The sequence below is a fragment of the Amphiura filiformis genome, chromosome 9 (genome assembly GCF_039555335.1).
Source record: "Amphiura filiformis chromosome 9, Afil_fr2py, whole genome shotgun sequence".
In the NCBI taxonomy this organism is placed as follows: domain Eukaryota; kingdom Metazoa; phylum Echinodermata; class Ophiuroidea; order Amphilepidida; family Amphiuridae; genus Amphiura; species Amphiura filiformis.
This window is the reverse complement of record NC_092636.1, coordinates 22,372,525-22,387,167: the sequence shown is the minus strand read 5'-3', so window position 1 is coordinate 22,387,167 and position 14,643 is coordinate 22,372,525. Positions and strand designations below refer to the sequence as shown.

The window sequence follows — 14,643 nt, the reverse complement described above, 5'->3', positions numbered from 1 at the left end:
TCACAAATTTACCACTGTGTGATAAATCGGAGGGGGGCGAGAGAGAGAGCGAGTGATAGGAAGGTAGAGATACGCACAGGCTATGCACATTTATTGTTTTTAAAAACATTACTTGACCAACATTTAAGAAAATCAGCCTAATGTGTGAAATTGTGTTCATTAAACATCTTAAATACACCATGGTTAGGATGGTCAAATGGTGAATCATAACGATTTACACACATAGACAAGCACGCATTTCCAACGATTCACCATATAATAGAAAAGTAAATCCTATTATTCTTTATGTTTTGTGGTCAACCGTGCACAATGTGTGTTTTCAATGGGGAGGTGTGCAATGATTTACCTTTACCATGAATAGGCTTTCACACTTTCAGTGTACACAGTTATACCCACTGAAGAGACAACGCAAATCATGTTTAATGAAATATTCCAATTTGAGATTGCATAGGCCTAATAATAAAGGTCATTATCTATAATGCTCATAATGATCGGTGTTTGTTTAACTGAAAAACAACATTTTTGAATTGTTTATATTTTCTTTCTTTTTTCGATCAAAAATAATGACAATCATGAAATAAGCTTGAACTTGCACACCAATCATTGACCATGTTAGTTAAAATATTATTGATTGATGTGTCCTATACATTGCGCATGTGTCTTTTAATGTAAAATTGGACTTGAACTTGAAACATATTGAACAGCAAGTGACATTTGCACTTTTTATTCTTCCTTCTTTTTAATGCATTATTTTCCTTTTACTTAGATTTTTTGTTTTATCTTCCTTTATTTAATTTTGGCATTTTCTTTCCTATTTTGTGTTGGTTTTGTTTCTTTGTTTCTTATATCTTTCATTATTATTTTTTTGTGGGGGGGTCTTTAATGACTTCTTTTCGTTTTATTTGCTTGAAATCTTTGAAGTTTACTTTTGTGGGGTCAGGAATTACTGGTTTGGAAGGAGAAGTTTGGCAATGCATTGGACATAATGTGGTAGATGTCGTTGCATTATTTTGCTATCTACTGCAGATAGCATTGACAAATTTGCATCCCACATCCGTGTGATGTTTGATTGACGGTGCCCTTAGTGTTATAGCAAATATAAAAGATGGTCCATGATTGTCCAAAAACATTGTCAACTTTTTAGCTATTCAAATTACTATGTTTTAAACTGTTTGGAGATATGTATCAGGTATTTTACGTCTTATTCGACTTAAATTATTCAAAATTTGATGAAAATATATGTTTAAAGTGACCGATCCCTGAAATATTTGTGGATGTAATGTAATATTATTTATTGCATGTGTTCACTATTATATATAAACTAACATGTCCAAGTTTCATTTGAATCGCTCTACTGGATCTGAAGTTATGATCCCAAATGTGAAAAAGCAAACACTGATTTTAGAATTCCTCAGACAATCTCAGAAAATATTGTTCGAACACTTTAAAGGCCTTATTGGAAATAGTCCCCCTTCTACCCCCGTACAATGTTGGCATACCCAATATGCTCATCTTCACATATCTTCTCCCAACATTGATTGGTGGGGAAAGGGGAGGGGATATGCTTAAGATGAACATTGAGAGAACTCTATTATAAATCTTAGTTTCCAGTGACTCATATAGCGTACGCACTATACTAAGATGAACATGGGAATTACAGTGGGTGTTCGAACACATTTTTTCCGGGATTGTCTACAAAATTGCTTAGCAAAATCATCTGATTTTAGTTTTTGGACAATAACTCTGCAGTTACGCCATCGATTTTAATGCAATTTGGCACACATGTTAGACATATAATGTGCTATCATCCCACAAAATATGGAGGAAATCAATGAATATTTTGATAGCGTTCTGTTAGTATATATTTAACATAGCGTTTTGTACACACAAATACAGGCCTAAATTATTTATGTGCCATGTTTATTGCGCATATGTACATGTGGTATAATTAATTTAGAGAAGGTGTTAATATTTTATATTCAGCTAAAAACAGACATTACTCGTAAATTTAATGTTATGTATTTAATGTCACAAATTTACCACTGTGTGATAAATCGGAGGGGGGGCGAGAGAGAGAGCGCGTGATAGGAAGGGAGAGATACGCACAGGCTATGCACATTTATTGTTTTTAAAAACATTACTTGACCAACATTTAAGAAAATCAGCCTAATGTGTGAAATTGTGTTCATTAAACATCTTAAATACACCATGGTTAGGATGGTCAAATGGTGAATCATAACGATTTACACACATAGACAAGCACGCATTTCCAACGATTCACCATATAATAGAAAAGTAAATCCTATTATTCTTTATGTTTTGTGGTCAACCGTGCACAATGTGTGTTTTCAATGGGGAGGTGTGCAATGATTTACCTTTACCATGAATAGGCTTTCACACTTTCAGTGTACACAGTTATACCCACTGAAGAGACAACGCAAATCATGTTTAATGAAATATTCCAATTTGAGATTGCATAGGCCTAATAATAAAGGTCATTATCTATAATGCTCATAATGATCGGTGTTTGTTTAACTGAAAAACAACATTTTTGAATTGTTTATATTTTCTTTCTTTTTTCGATCAAAAATAATGACAATCATGAAATAAGCTTGAACTTGCACACCAATCATTGACCATGTTAGTTAAAATATTATTGATTGATGTGTCCTATACATTGCGCATGTGTCTTTTAATGTAAAATTGGACTTGAACTTGAAACATATTGAACAGCAAGTGACATTTGCACTTTTTATTCTTCCTTCTTTTTAATGCATTATTTTCCTTTTACTTAGATTTTTTGTTTTATCTTCCTTTATTTAATTTTGGCATTTTCTTTCCTATTTTGTGTTGGTTTTGTTTCTTTGTTTCTTATATCTTTCATTATTATTTTTTGTGGGGGGTCTTTAATGACTTCTTTTTCGTTTTATTTGCTTGAAATCTTTGAAGTTTACTTTTGTGGGGTCAGGAATTACTGGTTTGGAAGGAGAAGTTTGGCAATGCATTGGACATAATGTGGTAGATGTCGTTGCATTATTTTGCTATCTACTGCAGATAGCATTGACAAATTTGCATCCCACATCCGTGTGATGTTTGATTGACGGTGCCCTTAGTGTTATAGCAAATATAAAAGATGGTCCATGATTGTCCAAAAACATTGTCAACTTTTTAGCTATTCAAATTACTATGTTTTAAACTGTTTGGAGATATGTATCAGGTATTTTACGTCTTATTCGACTTAAATTATTCAAAATTTGATGAAAATATATGTTTAAAGTGACCGATCCCTGAAATATTTGTGGATGTAATGTAATATTATTTATTGCATGTGTTCCCTATTATATATAAACTAACATGTCCAAGTTTCATTTGAATCGCTCTACTGGATCTGAAGTTATGATCCCAAATGTGAAAAAGCAAACACTGATTTTAGAATTCCTCAGACAATCTCAGAAAATATTGTTCGAACACTTTAAAGGCCTTATTGGAAATAGTCCCCTTCTACCCCCGTACAATGTTGGCATACCCAATATGCTCATCTTCACATATCTTCTCCCAACATTGATTGGTGGGGAAAGGGAGGGATATGCTTAAGATGAACATTGAGAGAACTCTATTATAAATCTTAGTTTCCAGTGACTCATATAGCGTACGCACTATACTAAGATGAACATGGGAATTACAGTGGGTGTTCGAACACATTTTTTCCGGGATTGTCTACAAAATTGCTTAGCAAAATCATCTGATTTTAGTTTTTGGACAATAACTCTGCAGTTACGCCATCGATTTTAATGCAATTTGGCACACATGTTAGACATATAATGTGCTATCATCCCACAAAATATGGAGGAAATCAATGAATATTTTGATAGCGTTCTGTTAGTATATATTTAACATAGCGTTTTGTACACACAAATACAGGCCTAAATTATTTATGTGCCATGTTTATTGCGCATATGTACATGTGGTATAATTAATTTAGAGAAGGTGTTAATATTTTATATTCAGCTAAAAACAGACATTACTCGTAAATTTAATGTTATGTATTTAAATGTCACAAATTTACCACTGTGTGATAAATCGGAGGGGGGCGAGAGAGAGCGAGTGATAGGAAGGAGAGATACGCACAGGCTATGCACATTTATTGTTTTTAAAAACATTACTTGACCAACATTTAAGAAAATCAGCCTAATGTGTGAAATTGTGTTCATTAAACATCTTAAATACACCATGGTTAGGATGGTCAAATGGTGAATCATAACGATTTACACACATAGACAAGCACGCATTTCCAACGATTCACCATATAATAGAAAAGTAAATCCTATTATTCTTTATGTTTTGTGGTCAACCGTGCACAATGTGTGTTTTCAATGGGGAGGTGTGCAATGATTTACCTTTACCATGAATAGGCTTTCACACTTTCAGTGTACACAGTTATACCCACTGAAGAGACAACGCAAATCATGTTTAATGAAATATTCCAATTTGAGATTGCATAGGCCTAATAATAAAGGTCATTATCTATAATGCTCATAATGATCGGTGTTTGTTTAACTGAAAAACAACATTTTTGAATTGTTTATATTTTCTTTCTTTTTTCGATCACAAAATAATGACAATCATGAAATAAGCTTGAACTTGCACACCAATCATTGACCATGTTAGTTAAAATATTATTGATTGATGTGTCCTATACATTGCGCATGTGTCTTTTAATGTAAAATTGGACTTGAACTTGAAACATATTGAACAGCAAGTGACATTTGCACTTTTTATTCTTCCTTTTTTAATGCATTATTTTCCTTTTACTTAGATTTTTGTTTTATCTTCCTTTATTTAATTTTGGCATTTTCTTTCCTATTTTGTGTTGGTTTTGTTTCTTTGTTTCTTATATCTTTCATTATTATTTTTTGTGGGGGGTCTTTAATGACTTCTTTTTCGTTTTATTTGCTTGAAATCTTTGAAGTTTACTTTTGTGGGGTCAGGAATTACTGGTTTGGAAGGAGAAGTTTGGCAATGCATTGGACATAATGTGGTAGATGTCGTTGCATTATTTTGCTATCTACTGCAGATAGCATTGACAAATTTGCATCCCACATCCGTGTGATGTTTGATTGACGGTGCCCTTAGTGTTATAGCAAATATAAAAGATGGTCCATGATTGTCCAAAAACATTGTCAACTTTTTAGCTATTCAAATTACTATGTTTTAAACTGTTTGGAGATATGTATCAGGTATTTTACGTCTTATTCGACTTAAATTATTCAAAATTTGATGAAAATATATGTTTAAAGTGACCGATCCCTGAAATATTTGTGGATGTAATGTAATATTATTTATTGCATGTGTTCCTATTATATATAAACTAACATGTCCAAGTTTCATTTGAATCGCTCTACTGGATCTGAAGTTATGATCCCAAAAGAGAAAAAGCAAACACTGATTTTAGAATTCCTCAGACAATCTCAGAAAATATTGTTCGAACACTTTAAAGGCCTTATTGGAAATAGTCTCCCTTCTACCCCCGTACAATGTTGGCATACCCAATATGCTCATCTTCACATATCTTCTCCCAACATTGATTGGTGGGGAAAGGGAGGGATATGCTTAAGATGAACATTGAGAGAACTCTATTATAAATCTTAGTTTCCAGTGACTCATATAGCGTACGCACTATACTAAGATGAACATGGGAATTACAGTGGGTGTTCGAACACATTTTTCCGGGATTGTCTACAAAATTGCTTAGCAAAATCATCTGATTTTAGTTTTTGGACAATAACTCTGCAGTTACGCCATCGATTTTAATGCAATTTGGCACACATGTTAGACATATAATGTGCTATCATCCCACAAAATATGGAGGAAATCAATGAATATTTTGATAGCGTTCTGTTAGTATATATTTAACATAGCGTTTTGTACACACAAATACAGGCCTAAATTATTTATGTGCCATGTTTATTGCGCATATGTACATGTGGTATAATTAATTTAGAGAAGGTGTTAATATTTTATATTCAGCTAAAACAGACATTACTCGTAAATTTAATGTTATGTATTTAAATGTCACAAATTTACCACTGTGTGATAAATCGGAGGGGGGGGCGAGAGAGAGAGCGAGTGATAGGAAGGAGAGATACGCACAGGCTATGCACATTTATTGTTTTTAAAAACATTACTTGACCAACATTTAAGAAAATCAGCCTAATGTGTGAAATTGTGTTCATTAAACATCTTAAATACACCATGGTTAGGATGGTCAAATGGTGAATCATAACGATTTACACACATAGACAAGCACGCATTTCCAACGATTCACCATATAATAGAAAAGTAAATCCTATTATTCTTTATGTTTTGTGGTCAACCGTGCACAATGTGTGTTTTCAATGGGGAGGTGTGCAATGATTTACCTTTACCATGAATAGGCTTTCACACTTTCAGTGTACACAGTTATACCCACTGAAGAGACAACGCAAATCATGTTTAATGAAATATTCCAATTTGAGATTGCATAGGCCTAATAATAAAGGTCATTATCTATAATGCTCATAATGATCGGTGTTTGTTTAACTGAAAAACAACATTTTTGAATTGTTTATATTTTCTTTCTTTTTTCGATCAAAATAATGACAATCATGAAATAAGCTTGAACTTGCACACCAATCATTGACCATGTTAGTTAAAATATTATTGATTGATGTGTCCTATACATTGCGCATGTGTCTTTTAATGTAAAATTGGACTTGAACTTGAAACATATTGAACAGCAAGTGACATTTGCACTTTTTATTCTTCCTTCTTTTTAATGCATTATTTTCCTTTTACTTAGATTTTTTGTTTTATCTTCCTTTATTTAATTTTGGCATTTTCTTTCCTATTTTGTGTTGGTTTTGTTTCTTTGTTTCTTATATCTTTCATTATTATTTTTTGTGGGGGGGTCTTTAATGACTTCTTTTCGTTTTATTTGCTTGAAATCTTTGAAGTTTACTTTTGTGGGGTCAGGAATTACTGGTTTGGAAGGAGAAGTTTGGCAATGCATTGGACATAATGTGGTAGATGTCGTTGCATTATTTTGCTATCTACTGCAGATAGCATTGACAAATTGCATCCCACATCCGTGTGATGTTTGATTGACGGTGCCCTTAGTGTTATAGCAAATATAAAAGATGGTCCATGATTGTCCAAAAACATTGTCAACTTTTTAGCTATTCAAATTACTATGTTTTAAACTGTTTGGAGATATGTATCAGGTATTTTACGTCTTATTCGACTTAAATTATTCAAAATTTGATGAAAATATATGTTTAAAGTGACCGATCCCTGAAATATTTGTGGATGTAATGTAATATTATTTATTGCATGTGTTCCTATTATATATAAACTAACATGTCCAAGTTTCATTTGAATCGCTCTACTGGATCTGATGTTATGATCCCAAATGTGAAAAAAGCAAACACTGATTTTAGAATTCCTCAGACAATCTCAGAAAATATTGTTCGAACACTTTAAAGGCCTTATTGGAAATAGTCCCCTTCTACCCCCGTACAATGTTGGCATACCCAATATGCTCATCTTCACATATCTTCTCCCAACATTGATTGGTGGGGAAAGGGAGGGATATGCTTAAGATGAACATTGAGAGAACTCTATTATAAATCTTAGTTTCCAGTGACTCATATAGCGTACGCACTATACTAAGATGAACATGGGAATTACAGTGGGTGTTCGAACACATTTTTTCCGGGATTGTAGGTCATGCTCACCTCCGACCCGGTTTTGTATATAGAATTATGTCGATGGCGTACTCTTCCAAAGAGACAAGCTAGGGCTAATGTAGTCCCAGTATTAAATTGAGACCTGACGACATTATCCTTTACATTGGGTATTTATTTGCTAATTGCAACTTTTGGATGTACGTATCATGTAGCATGCATCACTAGAACATGAGAACAAGCTCAATATAACGTCCAAATGATTATGATAGGGTTCGAACTTCCTATTTACTAGGACTAGGGCTAATGAGGATTCTCATAACAAATATGGAGCCAACGCGGCTATTTGAGACTGCTGTTGGAAATAGGCTAACCGTAAAGTCCAAAACATACGAGTGCACTTGGATAGATTTAATTTATCTGTCACTTTGATGTACTTTCTAACTATTTCCTTTATCAATATTTAATTTAATTTCTTTAAACAATCGAACAATCCAATAAGAGGTTACATATTACCATGTATATTATATTAACACAACACGAGTGTGCCTTTTAACTGTGTACATTGTCACTTTATATTAAACAATGCCATCGAAAGGCACTTATGTATTTTAATGTAAATGCCTGCGGGAATGTCTAGTGCCTGTCTAGCTTATGGGTAATGGGGAGACATAATTTATTTAATTGGAAATACCATACCTTCTCACAGCTTTCCACGTAGCTTAGTAAATCAATTTACTACTAATATTAAAGAGATCTTTTGGTTTGATGTATAGCTTAAGTAAACATGAATGACACATTAATGTAGAATCATTAAATTATATTTGCTATAAGCATTGCATTATGACATCATGCATCATTCCCTTTGGTCGTATTCACGAGACAGCGATCAAACAATCGAAGTGTCATATTCCTTTCATGATACATCCATTGGCTTTTAAATTGGTTAAAATATATACAATGATTAAATTAGAAGGAGAAATTACCAATTTACACATGAGTAAAAGTGGGTCGACTCAAACATTACTCGACCAGTCACGTCTGGCCATGCAACTTCTGTTCGCACTTTTTCTACTGAGTGATGACTGCATGGCTTTGTAACACACCCGAGAGCCAATGATGAGCTTCCACCTTTCAAATCCTGGGCTTCAACCTTTGGTCACAGCTCCATTGCCTTCAAGATCTCGAATACGTATTCGTATCATGACCGAGTTGTGACCAGTCATGACCGAACACTTATGGTTTGGCAGGTTGAACACACCCAATCTTTTAAGCATGTTAAAATTGTACACCGTCATGACCGTAGCGAATACTTGCATCTTGAGGAACATTTTGGTATTTACATACCAATAATCTATGTTATTGTAGATCATGTTAATGGCAATACATGTAGCTTAATATTAGATGGTTGCAATTTAATTTATGGACTTTGCCGTCAGGAGTAAGCAGGGAAAGCCGGAAAAGAGTTTTTAAATCATTGTCTCCACATTTTATGCCAGAAATAAATGGTGTTAATCTGAAACTGCTTTTACGCCTATCATATATTGCAAACAATTACAGTTATCTAGGGTAACGGCGTTATGAAAATGAAACCTGAACAATGATGTACTGAATGCATTTAAAGGTGTTAACACATCTTTTTTACATATTCAAAGAACGATTCTTTGAAAATATGATTTTCCCCTTTTGTCTATTTAGTTCCGTCCTATTTCCGTAAACCGTTGGTTGCATCTTTACTAAAACACAATGGTGCAATTACTTGAGATGTACCACTGCTGACCTGGATATAGTGAATTCATGACATTAAGTTGGTACTCCAATTCGCCAGGGGGCTTTCTGGAATTAAAAGTGAGATGTGCTACTCTCTATCTGGTGATGTTGCTCTGCCCTACTTTCACACCTCGTTAAATTTCTTGTCTTGGTCATCGGTCATCAAGCGATGAAAAGCAATTATTAACACCTCAACTTTCAATCAAAAACAAAACCTCTTGTCAAATTCGGGTAATGATTTGAAAATATAATTTGAGGTTTTTTAATCGTCGAAGTAATTTAAATTCATTCGCTTCGATTTGTAATAAGTTCGAGCCACATCAGATGTTGTTTGCTGTGCAAATACGATGGTGAGATTGGTTTCAACTAGTTCACCTTTATATGTCTATATCCATCTCCCACATACGTACGTTGTCTCACGTAGGCACACGGTTGCTAGACAGACACAAACATACAGAGGCAAAAAACACTAATAAACACATACATGCAAACACCACCTACAATATACGAAACGAAACAAGCATATCCCATCACATAGACGTACCCCACACCCCCAACATGTGCCCCAAACACAATACGCATCCTTCACTGAAATTTTCCGCCTACCTGTGGACATCTCAAACTTTGTACAATCCAAGTAAGGCTCTACACCATATCTACAAACGAGGCCATGGTCTTAAATGGCTTTTTACGTACTTGTGTGCCTGCAACCGAAGACGGTTGTATAGCTATGCTAAAACCAATGCACCCCATTACAACCCATCCCCTTTTCTCGCACGTACCCCACCCTTCCCACAGCACACCACACCCACACACAAAACATGCAGTTATAAAATACAAGCCTTGCCCCTTTTCACTAAATGAACCTTTTGAGAATCAATTGCTAGGTAACACATCCCAAATACGTATTATCAAATTCAATCACACATCAGCCTTACCCTTTGGTATTTGCAACTTAATTATAGCCTTACCAATTCTTGCCTTCCCTTTTACACTAAATTACTCTTTCTCATAAACAGACTAAAATGTTACGAACAAATGTAGGTGAAAAGGGGATTATTATTGGATGTAAATACTTTCATGAGATCAGTTTATCAGTAACAAAGATCAATAAAGAGGTTCTCGAACTTTTTTTCAGATAATAAAATGAGACTTGTGGCGCTGTATTTTCCTGACAGTATGACATTAGATTTTAATGCTGAAGCAACCACGGCAGTTAGGTGGGCAGGTATGTACTAAAGAACACAATTGTGACACAAATATTGAATGTTTTGTATGGCTCTGTCCAATGTTGGATAAACATTCAAACAAAGATATTATATCGTAGAATTCCATCTGCAAGCATTATGTGATGCGATCAAGCAAAATCAGTCGGATATATTGATTTTGAGATATAGCCAAACAAAGGAAGTATTTCCTTTTGTTTCCTCCTGTTTTGGAAACTCTTTAATTGCTCATATCTTTGGAACTGGTTGTTTAATTTCAATGGGGTTTTCTGCAATATCCAGCTTTGTAAATGCTTTATCCTATCCTATAGGAAACTGAAACTTTATTATTGCCGAGTTCCGACTGATTTTTCTTGATCGCATCACATATGTCTCTAAATGAGTGTTTTTTACGAAAGACACGAAAAGCAGACACCTTACATATTATGAAGAGTTTGAGCAACTATATTACTGATGCAGGCGGTTGTACAAACATTTATTATTGTAAGACTAATATATTGTAGTAGATTGGTAATGTTTGTACAACCGACTGCATCAGTAATATAGTTGCTCAAACTCTTCATAATATGTAAGGTGTGTCTGGGTGTCTGCCTTTCGTCTCTTTCGAAAAAAACCCACTGATTTGGAGGTATTTTGGTTGTACAAGAAATTTACGGTATTTTTTTTAAATTTTGAATAATATGTCTCTAAATGAGTGGGTTTTTTTTTTTTTAAGAGACGAAAGGCAGACACCCTGACGAAAGGCAGACACCCTGCATATTATTAAGGTTTGAGCAACTACCGTAAACGTTCGCCTAATGGCGCTTTTGGATTCTTAGAAATGTGAGAGCGCCATCCTTGTAAAATCTCAACAGCATTAAGGATACGTGTATGTTAAATTGAGCAACCTGGACATAATGCCTCAGAAAAAATATCGTGACATGGCCCAATACTTTAGGTCACTAGGTTAGTTGCTAGAGCAGCAAATGTTTTGGGGTTTCTTCAGGTATTCTTTCTCAAAGTGCCATTGGACTTAATTTGTAAATCGATTCATACGTTATACCTAACTCATTTTGGTAAACAATTTTTATAACATTGTAATTTCTTTATATTTTTTTAATATTCTTCAGTTCAAAATTACACCCTTCTATTGTCTGACCCGTTAGCTCAGTCGGTAGAGGGTGCGCCTTGAATGGTGAATGATACTTGTTCGAATCTTGATTTCTGCCCGCACTTTTATGTGAAGAAGGGGCAAGAAATGTTTTTGGATTTTGTCCCCATTTTACGAACGAATATTGTGATTTTTTTAAATTTAATTCTAATTTTCTTATTTTTTTTTTAGATAAATAGGCACTGCGAACAAACGGCAACAAAAACCGCTGACAAAGTTTGCTCCACCTGCTACCTATCAATGCGTGATATATTCCACTACATTTCACAGTTAAATGACCTTTGAAAAATAGAACGGCCTCAATGTTTCAAATTGTGTAACGGTATTACTTTATTCATTTATGCATTATAAATGATCAGCTATTTTTTCTTTTCTTAAAAGGATCGAACCCAAGTAGATCAGACCATTGATCAATGATCATATAACTATCAGACCACGAAGTAGTTACGTAACTCCGTGATGGTATCGGAACAACCAAGCACTGTTTGTATGGCGATCATTACGATCACGCTATTTTGGTATGCGGCATTTTTTGTGTACTGATTGTTTCGATCGTGGTTCATTACTTAAGCGCGTGATCCCGTTGACATAGTAACATTACGTAACTTCGATACCGGGCTTCGATACTGAATAGTTGTTGAGTGCACATAATATGGAAAGCCATTGGGGTATTGTGTGCCTTCCAAAGCGCCTTATAACATGTTCTCATTGTGTTGTGGAATCCTAGCCAGTATTCAATGATAGCTATAGAGGCCTTGTGTTTATCGGTTGGCTCCAAACAAAGGATTTGAACCGGTTTCTTCCCCGTAATCATGGCGCAGTGCAGTCCATTCAATCAAATGTTGTCATCAACCTATTTGATCGTAGTGCATTTTGTTATGTGTGTGAGACGAACTGTCGCGGTAGATGCAATCATGCTTTTGTTGAATGCATTTGAGTAGTACGTCATATGCACAGCCTCTATTCAGTTGGTCGTTGTATGATTTTGTCCGTTCACTCATTCAAATTTTATTTATATCATTTGAAGACTGGGCCTATTATGATACATCCTCCGTGGAACAGTTTCAAACAAATATGTGACCCCTCGGCACAACTGAGCCCTGAAGTCGCCAATCATCATTTTTGAGATATTCAACCAAAATATTCTGCTTGAAATTAGCTTTAAAATGATTTTTCACTACTTAAAATGTCCAGTACTATAGACATGATATACATCATTTTAAAGCTAATTTCAAGCAGAATATTTTGGTTGAATATCTCAAAAATGATGATTGGCGACTTCAGGGCTCAGTTGTGCCGAGGGGTCACATATACAGTTTCAAACAAATATAGCTAGGGATTATTGGGGCAGAGGTTATCTTTTGAATCCTCTTAGAGGGATATCATTTTTTTTCGGAAGGGGGGTCCCAAATTTACAAAAAGTCTCCGTCAATATTTCGGCAACAAAAATTTTATGATCCCAAACCCCCAAATTGTATTGAAATCAGTCTTTTTGAATAAAATAACACACTTTCTGTGGTCATCGTGTGACTCTCTACATTTTGGTCATAAAACATTTTATGACCCCCTCCTATTATTCTTTCCAAGACTTTATGACCCCCGTATATTTGGGACCCCCCCTTTCGAATAAAATGATATACCTCTTATGACCACTGATGCATATAGGCAAGGACACTCGCGCGAATTGAAAGACTTGTCGCACGCGACAGTTCGTCTCACACACATAACAAATGCCTGTACAATCAAATAGGTTCATTACAACATTTGATTGAATGGATTGAGTTACTCTCAAATTAAACGATAAAAACAAAGAATCATGAAAAAAGACACATACAAGATAAAATAATAAACAATGTTAAAGATAAAATCAAGAAAATAGAGAATAAAATTTCCTCAAATCAGAAAAAAAAAACATTGACAGACATCATAATCTGTCAGAAATTACTGCATGAGATTCGAACCATCGATCCTCTCCACATGTTCTCTTTATCCTCGCACTATAGTCTAATGCTCTGCTCACTGGGCCACAATGTAGCAGGTGAATGATTACCGCATTATCATGAACAAGTTTGTTCGATCTTGTTCATAATTGTATGTGTCGATAGGTTTCACTCTTTAACTACACGTACCCTTAATGATCAGTGATAATAGTCGGCTTTTACAGAGATGGTGCTCTCTCATTTCCATGAACTCCATAGCGCCATTAGGCGAACGTTTACGGTATAGTACTGATGCAATCGATTGTACAAACCACAGATATTGGAAACATTACCAATCTATTGCAATGTTTTTGTGCAGGTTGTCTGTCTTTCGTCACTTTAGTAAAAAGCACTCATTTAGAGGCATTTGGTTGCACACGGAATTCTACGGTATTGTGTTTATTTTGAGTAATTTTGACGCTACTTCATTATACTACTGAAAAGCATTCACCACAAGATAATGAAGAACGTACTGTTTTTATTATTCTGATACTGGAACAATTAAACACCATTATATGATTAATGTTTAGAATATAATGTGATACTGAATTGATAATATAAAAAGACAAACCAAGAACCAAAATTATTCTCGTCACAAGGTCATTAATAATACTGTGTTTTGATTTTTGATTGAAGGTTCTGGGCCACCGTCAGATCGTCTGATTGTTGTCGACAAGCGACTACACATAGCTCCTGCTGCGTATGTGGCTACGTCAAGCCTTGCCCTCATTGGAATTTTAATGGCACTTGTTTTTCTATCTTTCAACATAAGATACAGAAAATTAAAGTGAGTGTTC

General features: G+C 34.7%; 1 protein-coding gene across 1 annotated transcript in view; it reads left to right on the top strand.

The window, feature by feature from the left end:
• Positions 1-14,643, top strand: part of LOC140160016 (gamma-aminobutyric acid type B receptor subunit 2-like) — a 176,161-nt gene that overhangs the window by 150,986 nt on the left and 10,532 nt on the right. Inside the window, 2 exon segments of the mRNA XM_072183284.1 lie at positions 10,630-10,719; positions 14,483-14,633. Coding sequence (XP_072039385.1) covers positions 10,630-10,719; positions 14,483-14,633 — 241 coding nt within the window.